Source organism: Drosophila kikkawai, chromosome 2L, assembly GCF_030179895.1.
Source record: "Drosophila kikkawai strain 14028-0561.14 chromosome 2L, DkikHiC1v2, whole genome shotgun sequence".
In the NCBI taxonomy this organism is placed as follows: domain Eukaryota; kingdom Metazoa; phylum Arthropoda; class Insecta; order Diptera; family Drosophilidae; genus Drosophila; species Drosophila kikkawai.
Window position 1 is genome coordinate 9678645 of NC_091728.1, and position 10394 is coordinate 9689038.

At 36.5% G+C, this 10394-nt stretch overlaps 1 protein-coding gene and 5 non-coding genes across 6 annotated transcripts; 5 read left to right on the forward strand and 1 right to left on the reverse strand.

Moving 5' to 3' along the window:
* Nucleotides 1-255: 255 nt before the first annotated feature.
* Hydr2 (abhydrolase domain-containing protein 2) lies at nucleotides 256-7100 on the forward strand. Its single transcript, XM_017181944.3, has 5 exons — nucleotides 256-668; nucleotides 4651-4820; nucleotides 4884-5238; nucleotides 5298-5647; nucleotides 6115-7100. Exons 1-5 carry the CDS (start codon nucleotides 514-516, stop codon nucleotides 6282-6284), a joined length of 1200 nt encoding a protein of 399 aa, XP_017037433.1. The 5' UTR covers nucleotides 256-513; the 3' UTR covers nucleotides 6285-7100.
* Nucleotides 4295-4365, reverse strand: TRNAG-GCC (transfer RNA glycine (anticodon GCC)). Its single transcript has one exon. It is a non-coding gene; the product is annotated as a tRNA-Gly (tRNA).
* On the forward strand, nucleotides 5956-6037 carry TRNAS-AGA (transfer RNA serine (anticodon AGA)). The gene has a single exon. It is a non-coding gene; the product is annotated as a tRNA-Ser (tRNA).
* Nucleotides 7101-7316: 216 nt separating the features above from the next.
* On the forward strand, nucleotides 7317-7398 carry TRNAS-AGA (transfer RNA serine (anticodon AGA)). The gene has a single exon. It is a non-coding gene; the product is annotated as a tRNA-Ser (tRNA).
* Nucleotides 7399-7877: 479 nt separating this feature from the next.
* TRNAS-AGA (transfer RNA serine (anticodon AGA)) lies at nucleotides 7878-7959 on the forward strand. Its single transcript has one exon. It is a non-coding gene; the product is annotated as a tRNA-Ser (tRNA).
* A 628-nt stretch (nucleotides 7960-8587) lies between these two features.
* TRNAS-AGA (transfer RNA serine (anticodon AGA)) lies at nucleotides 8588-8669 on the forward strand. The gene has a single exon. It is a non-coding gene; the product is annotated as a tRNA-Ser (tRNA).
* The last annotated feature ends 1725 nt before the right edge of the window (nucleotides 8670-10394 follow it).

Sequence of the window (10394 nt, forward strand, 5' to 3'; positions counted from 1 at the left end):
ACACTGCTTTTACAGACATACATTTTTCCAACGTCAAAAGATTATATTCTAATAATTTTCCGTCATTTTAAAACGTTCATATTGACTGGTTATCTGTTCTTTTTACTAGGAAATTCAAATTATGGAAAGCTTATAACCAGAATGAGAATAATGAATAAAAAATACTTGAGCACTTTTAGTTTGACCAGCTGTCGATGTCATGTTTCTAGGGTATTTTTCCGGTTCTGTAGTACGGTCCAATCGGAATCCAAATTGAAAAAGAAAAGAAAAAACTCAGCTGGCGCAAGCTAGTTCTGTCGCACAATTTTAAACAAAATTCGGTTTCCGTGAAGTGTTCACATATATTTGCCACACGATAGAATACAAACGAATCCATAGAAGGCAGACTAAAAAACGGACAAACCCAGAAAAACAGCGAACGGGGCGGAGAAAGTAAAGGATAAGTGGCGACTGATTGATGATAAGGCAGGCCAGCTGCCGACTTCTTTGGATCCTGGGCAGAAAATCGGCGAAATGTCCACCGCCTTCCTGACGCTGGTCGCCGTTATTGTCTGCATCCTTTTCCGGATACTCAACGTGCACAGCCAACCGCTGAAACCGAGTGTCTGGTGCCTGGACGCACAATTCCTCGACTGTCTCTACAAGATTGCACCAGTACTGCGAGAGCCGTAAGTAAATCGCATGAGTTCCTTATACGACGCACCCCAACCCACGCCCCAAAATCGTAGCATAAATATCCGCCCACAGGTGTGGTCGGTCGAAGTAATGGCGCATACGCATATTCGCCAAAATCTTGAGCTACACAAAAGTGAAAATAAAAACCAACAAAATACCTCTATTTAAATGCATTAGTTAATTATTCAGGATTTAGATAATCTAAGCTCAACTTAATTTCGGTAATTTTCCATAGCCTTGCCGCGTCCTTTTCCGTTTAGCTTTTTGGGTCAGACAGACAATCATAACATAAATATCCATCCACAGGTGTGGCCACAATAATAGCATGTTCTGGTAAATTGCCACAAACCTTGTAATCCATTAGAGTGAGATAACAATTGCGGGCAGATTTATAGATACTACTCTTTAACCCTCTAAGACCCAAGAGTGCCTCAAGGCACTTATTAGATAATTTGTATTATCTAAAAAACTGGGAGCCTTTTAAATTTTTTAATTACACTAGTCAATTCACAATAAACATGTGAACTTATGAGTAGAAGGTTTCAAAGCTCTCTTAAGCTTTATAACGGGACTTTTTTCGTGTTATTTACATGCATCATGCATTCGCGCGCAAAAATTTTTGTGTGCTTCATTTAGTGTTTTTTTGTCTATCAATAAAAGTGAAATATCTTCAAAATCAGCCAAATAAAAATTATTGTTCTAGAAGGTAACATATTAAATAATCCAAATCAAGTTGCATATTTGCAATTTTATAGAAATAGTGCGTTGTAGCAGTGATTTATCTTATTTACCCCTGTTCGATTTACAGGTAAACTACAATTAGTACACACTTTTTGAGGTCATTTTTGAAATTAAAAGCTACCATTTACCCCAAAAAATATAATTACACTTCGTTTTTTTTAATATTTCTTCGCTTGGGGCTTAGAGGGTTAAAGCCAAACTATATAAATTATTTATGGTAAATTCTAAAATTTAATGAGATCAATCTTTGAAAACAAAAATTATGCAAAATTATGTAAAAGTAAAAATTTACTTGTGAACTTTAGAACTATTCTCCTGACCTCCACTGTCGTATACCCACACACGCCATCATCCCACTTGAGCTGGTAATAGAGCCATAGCATCACAGCCGCGCCAAAATCTTAGTTACGCCCGGCAAACATAATTATCCAGTCGGCTTGCATCCCATTGTTGTTGATAAAGAACTCTGCAATTAACTCAAATTACCACAACTGGCCAATTTAACATGCATCTGAAAAAAAAATAGTATTGTTTCGACCAAAGTCATCAGCTGCACGAGTGAATCATTAGCAATTAGTCAATAGAATTGATGTCCTATGAGGTCTAAATAATTCACAAATTCATTAAACTTTTTACTCATTATCAGTTAAGATTATCAGGAATGGTAGGGGACAATAAAATGAAAGTGCACCTCACATTGATTAATTGCAATTTTATAAGTTTTATTTTTTGTTATCAGCTTTCCATTACGTTCAGGAATAATCCCATAACCATACATAGTATCCGTTTCGTTATCGAATAAGTCATAAAACTCTTGACTCACAAGATGGAAACCTCTGTGATCATAGGTTTAAAATATTTGAGGAGTATTTGAGTTAACATGGGTTATCGGACTCAGAAAATTGCCTTAAATTAATTTCATTGTTTTGCAGGCAGGGTTATCAGGTTATCAAATATTAATTAAAAATTTTAAAAATTTTCAAATCTGAGTTGTTAAAATTTGTTTGCTTACTTTATAAATTTGGAACTCTCCAGTTATTTCTTGAATTTATTTCTTTATCAAACTTTTTCCTTGGCTGTGGCCACACGCCTGGAAAATTTTCGTTTGTTTTTTTTTATTGGCGAAAATCTGTGAATGCTTTCGGCTGCCGGACAACCGCAAAAGTAAATGGAATTCCGTTTAATCTTTTTCTTTGGGTTTATTTTTCAATTTATGTGCTTTTTCTGTGTGTCTGTTGGTCTGGCTGGACTGGCGATAAGAAGGAACAATAAAAACTGTGAGAGCAAAGTTCGCCCCATAATTACGCAGTAGCCTAGGAATATAAAGAGAGCTACTAACGCCTAGCAACCAAGTTTTGGCCACAACTTGACAGTGTGGGAGTTCCCCCAAGATATACATAAGTATATGTATATGTTTAAATGTTGGGGTTGATAATGAAAAGTGCCGGCAAAATGTTTGACCGGTTTCTTTTTGGCATTTCGCATTCAAATGCCGGCACCACGCCACCTGTGAATGTTTTTTCTCTTCTGTTTTGGCGCTTTGCCCAGTCAGTCGGCTGCCGCTTTTGTTTAATAACAAAGATTGCGTAAGCTTGAATGGGTATTTATTCTTTCTAAACTTTTGTGTTAAAATTTTAATTACTAAAAAGCTGCGTTGTAGGGTCTAAACAGAACCTAGAGGTATAAATATAATCAAGCCTCCAACTTTGTGGTGACAGATTTTATTGCAACGATGATATAACGTTATATAAAGATCAAATAACGACCAGAACGCGAAAGTATAATGTAAGGCAGTTTCTAAACTGTTTGAGAGCAATCATTCTGCCAAGAGGGGTGTGACATTGAAAATGCACCGATGACTCATTTGCTTATTTTTTCGCAGTCTTGACAAGTTTATTGCTGTCGCTAAATTGTGAAATTTTTCTGGAAAGGGCTTGAAAATAAATGCCAGCTGTTTTTTTTAGGGGAGAGAATTTACCTTTTACAACGCAGAAAGCTAAAGTTTCATATTTATGTCAGCACTTTCATTATTTACGCATTAATTTAAATTTTGAGCTCTTAAATATTTATGGCATATTGATTGATGTTCGGGAATTCATGTTTTGTGGGGAATGATTAAAAATGTATCAGGTGCACGCTCAAGCTAGCACTTGTGTAAGTTCCCAAGCTGGCCGGGCTTCCACGATTTCATTTCTGATTGATTCTAATTGAATGGCCACTGTTACTGGGCACACATAATAAATACACAAATTTTTGGCACGTTTTTGCACGCCTGACATGATTTCTAGACACAGAAAGAAACTAATTTAGCTAAATTTAGATACAATTGAGAATAATTGATAGCAAAAAGATTGAATTAGTACGAATCTTGCATCAAAAAAGTTTATTCAACTTTCGAAGGTCCTGTAGTTTTTTGAATAAGCTTCTCAAGTTTTTTTATTTCAAAAAATTTACAAAAACTTAATTTAATGAATTCATTTTATTTTTATTATAATCAGTCTTTAAAAAGACTACTTTAAATAATAATAAAAGGCCTCAATTTTATTTCCTGATTTTTTCTAAGTGTACCTTACTTTCTCCATCTAATACCGGTGTTGTTCGCCTGCTCAATTAGGTTCAATTGGTTCTAATGCGGTTCTCCGAATTGCTTTATGTGTGTATTTTACTTATATTCTCTTCGGCTTTTGAAAAAATAACTTGAACGCAAATCAAAATTCAATTTGTGCGAATTATATTTGCTGAAATTTGGCAAATTGCCTGCTAACGAACTGGAAGCAATTGTATGCATTTATTTATTATCTGCCATAATTCAAATTGCAATGTCAAGGGCAAATAAACATTATGAAAAATATTTAAAACAAAAATAAAAAAGAGGGTTTGCATCGGCCGGGAATCGAACCCGGGCCGCCCGCGTGGCAGGCGAGCATTCTACCACTGAACCACCGATGCTTGTGTGGAGACTGTGCCCAAGAGTGAAGTTGTGACGCTCTCGGGTATAGGGTAACCATTGCGTTTGTTTATATTGAGGACTGATAATTTATTTGTTGATAACATAAATTAAGACATGTTATGAAATATTTAATTTCCAAAAAGGCTTTAGTAATAAGTGATAAGAGTAACAGGTGATAAGAGTAACAGGTCAACGTTTTGTTTGTATGTTGTTTGGTTAATTTTATAGCATTTATAGCATAATAATATCCTTTAATACTATTTATTTAATTAAAATACTTGCAGTTACATTCCACCACGTCTTTGGGGCTTCAGCGGCCATGTTCAGACCGTTTTGCACAGCATTGTGGGCCGTGTGAGGTGCCCTTGGCCTCTGGGCGAGCGCGTCTACCTGTCGCTGCTTGATGGCTCCACTTTAACCTACGACTTGTACCAGCCCATCAACGAACAAGAAGGTAAGTGCCATCAGATACCCGGAATCCATTAAAATTATTAAACATTTCTAATGCTCCTGCCAGATGACATCACGGTGGCCATTTGTCCGGGCATTGCCAACAGCTCCGAGTCGGTGTATATTCGCACCTTTGTCCATTTGGCCCAATGCAATGGATACCGTTGTGCGGTGCTAAATCACATTGGAGCCCTGCGAAGTGTCCAGGTGACCTCGACACGGATTTTCACCTATGGCCACACCGAGGATTTTGCCGCCATGGTGGAGCACTTGCATCAGAAGTACCGTCAAAGTCGTATTGTGGCGGTTGGTTTCAGTCTGGGCGGTAATTTGGTGACCAAATACATGGGAGAGGACCAGAAAACAAAGCCCAACAGCGTCATCGGAGGGATATCCATATGTCAAGGCTATAATGCCGTCGAGTGAGTGTCAAAGGAAATAATTTTATTTATGAGATCATTTGATTATAAACCTTCTTTAGGGGCACCAAATGGCTGCTTAACTGGCAGAACTTCCGACGCTTCTACCTATACATCATGACCGAGAACGTAAAGAGCATTATCCTAAGACATCGTCACGTCCTGCTGTCGGACGAAGTGAAGACCCGACACAATCTAAACGAGCGCGAGATTATCGCCGCTGCCACACTACCGGAATTGGATGAGGCTTACACAAGGCGTGTCTATAACTTCTCCTCAACTCAGGAGCTGTACAAGTGGAGCTCGTCGTTGTTCTATTTTGATACCATTAAGAAGCCCATGATCTTTATTAATGCCAAGGATGATCCCCTGATTCATGAGGATTTGCTACTGCCCATCAAGGAATTTGCAAGTGAGTAAAGGAGAGACGGGAATATATGCATTTTTGTATATTTGAAGATAATTTAACGCATGTATTTTTATATATATTTTTATTTTGCAAAATTGTACTTGACGAAATTAATCTTCTTAAAATGAACCCCCCTTTTTTGTTAAAATAACTTCAATAGAAGTATTTTTTCGCGCTTGAATTTTAAAAATTGGTTTAATAGTGTTGTAAAGCGACTAAATGCGCTCCCAATGCGCAGAAGCCTTGCTAGTGTTGGCTTTGCTTGCCTTCCAATCGGCATTAGTTGTCATTTTGACCGAGCAGATCAACAAGCAGTCGTGGCCGAGCGGTTAAGGCGTCTGACTAGAAATCAGATTCCCTCTGGGAGCGTAGGTTCGAATCCTACCGACTGCGAATGAGTTTCATATTTTTTTTTTTTTACTAATTTTAATTTTAATTAAACATTTAATTTATTTTCTTTTATTTTCCAGTCACTCGTCAAAATACGGCCTATGTGGAGGTTGCCCATGGTGGTCATCTGGGCTTCTTCGAGGGCGGTTTCTTGTATCCTAACCCGGTGACTTGGCTGGACCGCACTCTGGTGGCCATGGTTGGATCTCTTGTCATGATGCACACCGATGTGGGCAAGGTGGCTTCGTAAGCCTTCGTTTAGTTCGGAAAATAGCCCCAAAATCACAGGACTAGTAAATGCTTTTGTGTCGAAATTGGAATATGTGTCCTCCGAAGGAATGTAGGAATGGAGCCCGAACTACACCATACATATAGATTTAAACATATAATATTGATGTGAAGCAAGTAAAAATTATCAGTCACGAATGCAGGAATCCAACAAAAATTGATGTATACTTTTGCAAAGTGCATTTAAAACAAAGATATATGTATGTAGTGTTTTCGACAATGGTTTTTATGCTTTTTTCTAAACGTCTTGATGAGCCAAACATACAATGTATCCAGTTATACTTGTCATTTAGTTAGTTACGCGAATAACATGTATCCATGTACTTATGTCTAAGCAAATTCCTATTTATATGCATCTTAATTTGTGATTTAACCTCCCTTAAAATTATGTAAATTTCTTTATAAGTGAAATAATGTACACAAGACACCGCACACAATATACGAAGTTATTATAAATTGTAAGTCCCCTGCCGCACCATACCATATTATAAAAGCAAACTGAAAGAATGCCTTATTGTAGAATTCGTTTTGTAAGTTTGTATATGATTTTAATGATTCATTTTGTACTACGATGCATTTCAAGGAAATCATAGAGAAACCAACAGAAATTTGCCCAACGATGGCTACGATTTTTTGTACTTTTTCTGATGTTTACCAAGTTGATAGTCACGACGAATACGCGATTTGTTTACGGAAATATATTTATAAATGTATTTGTAAATGTATTTTAAGTGTATATTTAAACGAATAAATAAATACCAGTTGACTAAAAAAGTGATTTCATTTCTAAAAATATTTTAATTTAAAAATTTGTGGGTTAGAACCGGTAAATTTATGTTTTCTGGGTTCTTCGCCAAATTTACAGAATTTTCAGGTTTCAGTATTTTTTCTTTCGCTCTATGTATTCGATAACATAAAATTCCAGCTATCGTTTTTATTTGACGTATCTTTTACACGAAGCACAACACGGGATTTGGCACAAAGTGTGCTATAAGCAGTCGTGGCCGAGCGGTTAAGGCGTCTGACTAGAAATCAGATTCCCTCTGGGAGCGTAGGTTCGAATCCTACCGACTGCGAAAATGATCGAAATCTTTTTTTAAATATTCTTTTTAGTATTTAAAAACATAATCTCTTTTTTTTTATGATTTGGCTAGTCTATTCAAACTGGGATTGTAAATTTTTTGTTTTTATTTCACAAAGTAAATTAAATGTTATTTCCAATCGCATGTTACAAATTCTTATTTAAAATAGAAAAACTGAGTTAAAGTGATAATAAACTTACAACTTGTAAATACAACAGATAGGATAATAATAGTTTAAAATAAAGTCTTTATTTTTTCCTAAAACAACTACAATTTAATAGCCTTTTAAATATATTTAAAGAGCAGTAGAAAAGCGCCTAAACCACTTAAATAAATTGCTTCGAAAGCGTAATCAAATCTATATATTCTGTAATCACTGTCAATATCTTTTGTTATCTTTTGTTGTTGGCTTGACCGCTAAAGTTTTTAGAAAGCCAAAAGTTTTTTTTTAATTTAATATACATAGGCCATAAGCAGTCGTGGCCGAGCGGTTAAGGCGTCTGACTAGAAATCAGATTCCCTCTGGGAGCGTAGGTTCGAATCCTACCGGCTGCGAATAGGATCGGTTCCTTTTTTTTAAGTTCATCCAAGTGACTTTCTAAGATCTATAATTATGGGTAATGGGAGGGGGACTAGTCGGTCAATTGATTACTCTAATTTAATTTGTATATATTATATATATTCATTAAAAAAATATAGGGTATAGGGTCGAAATTAACGAATTATGAATAAAATAATGGACATCCCAACTTTTTTTTTTCTTTTTTGCGATCTGGGATACAAAAATTTTAAAAATGTAATATTTTTAATCCCAATGAGCCTACGAAGACAAAATATACATATTATGTATGTACTGTACTTATTGATTTTTAGTAATATTGTAATTTTTTGGCTTTTTGGTTTTGTATTTTTTATTTCTTATAGAAATTAGGAAAAATAATATATAATATTTATAAAAATAATATGCATATTTTTTTAATAGCAACATATAAATTTAAGGTTATTGTTAATATGTTTTAAAGAGTATTAAGAAACAGTATTGAACAGGAAATCCTATCTATAAATTCCGTAATCACTGCCCATATCTTGATATCTTTTGTTGTTGGCTTGACCATTTAAGAGGTATTATAAAAAGAAAGTGATTTTGTTTTTAATATTTGTATATTAGGCTGCAGAATCATAAGCAGTCGTGGCCGAGCGGTTAAGGCGTCTGACTAGAAATCAGATTCCCTCTGGGAGCGTAGGTTCGAATCCTACCGGCTGCGAATACGCGAGTTTCTTTTTTATTTTTGTTAATATTATTTAGTAAAGTTTATATTTATGAAAGTTTATAATTAAATTGCGCTTTGAACGGAGAATAACCAACTCTCAAAATTCGTAAATGAGCTACTGATATAAGCGTTTAACAAGCTATTTAAGAATTCGCAGTAAAGGCAACTTATTCCATCATGATCACTTTATAAATTAGTTTTTACTCGTATAATATACCCATTATTCTGTAGTTATAAAATACAACTTTTTTTGAAATCAAAAACTCGATATTTTATTTATGGACATGTAGTTCCATTTTTAATTACACAAAACTTTGTTGGACAGGTCTCACGGCAGCAGCAATTAATGCCACACTTGGTGTTCTGAGCCACACAAGTGTCTTCGGTCCAAGGGAACGATAAGAGACCTGAGTAAATAAGTATTCGGATAAATACTAGATACAGTTACCTCTAAAATGTAAAATACTCACGTGCTTCACCATTAGAAGCCCTTACAGCATTATTTTGTTGGAGAGTGAGGTCGGACATCATCACATAAGTGAACGTAATGTTGCCCTTGCAGTGGGGGTCCAGGAGACAGCGCCCTCTTATTACGTCACTATTGGATTCTGTTCCACCATTCAAGGCTGTATATCTACAATGGGGTCCACAACAATCGTTATCTATGGGTGGCAGATCTGGCTCTGTGTAGTCTGATTTGATGCAGCAATTCTCGCCCATAAAGGGTACGCAATATTTCACAGAATCGCAAGCCGGACATGAGACCAAAAGCCCGGCGAGGAGATGAGATATCAACAGAATCCGTATGGCCGACATGTCGCTTGCAGAGCACTCGGACGATCTAGTCAGATCGGCCTGCTTTTATAGTCTGCCCATCTACCATATCTCGCGTTTATGTACACAACTGTTGAAAAAACAGTTAAACTAAAGATTAAAAATAATCCACTTTTGAGACAGGGAAGACTATAAAAGGCCCGGATTCCCATCAGACTCCATCTGAGAAGTGTCCGACATGGCTGCTAAGATCCTGCTGACTCTGCTGCTTCTTTGCTTTGCCTTCGAGCTGAGCTTCCAGTGCACATGTCCCAACAGTGTCTGCAAAGTGGTCGTCAACACGAGTCCTTGTTGCGTGGGCAAGAACATAAGTCAGCAGTGTGTCTGCGATTTTACCTGCACGAAGTGGCCAAGGCCCTGCAACTGGGTTGTCACCTGTCCGGAGGAGATTGAGAACATCAACGATTATCGTCGGGCTAAGAACAAGCTAAGTATGTGGTCTAAGCTTACGAAACATTTGACTCCCTCTGACCGCTAGCATACAAATTTTCCTAAAGTTGTTTTCAGATTGCCCAATCGCACCCATAAGCAGTGTCTGGAGATTAATTATAGATCAAAGCACGGGGATAACTGTTGCGAACAGTTCTGTCGTAATAATAATATTGCTGTTGATGCTTGCTTCTAAATAAATACATAATAAAGATGTTTTAAAAGAAAAAATGCTTGATTTTCAAACTGGGCAGAGGGGCGTGTTATGTCACCATTTTCTTAGCTGTTTGGTGATCAACTGCGAATCTTATTTTTACTCAGATCATGATATTAAATCCGAATCTATGATACAATACTGAAAAGCTTGGGTAGTGAGATGCCTCCTTGGTAACCTCCAATTAGAGCTGAGCTCCGTTTTGATCCGCGCACTCGTTTTTGGTGGAAGTCAGCACGTCC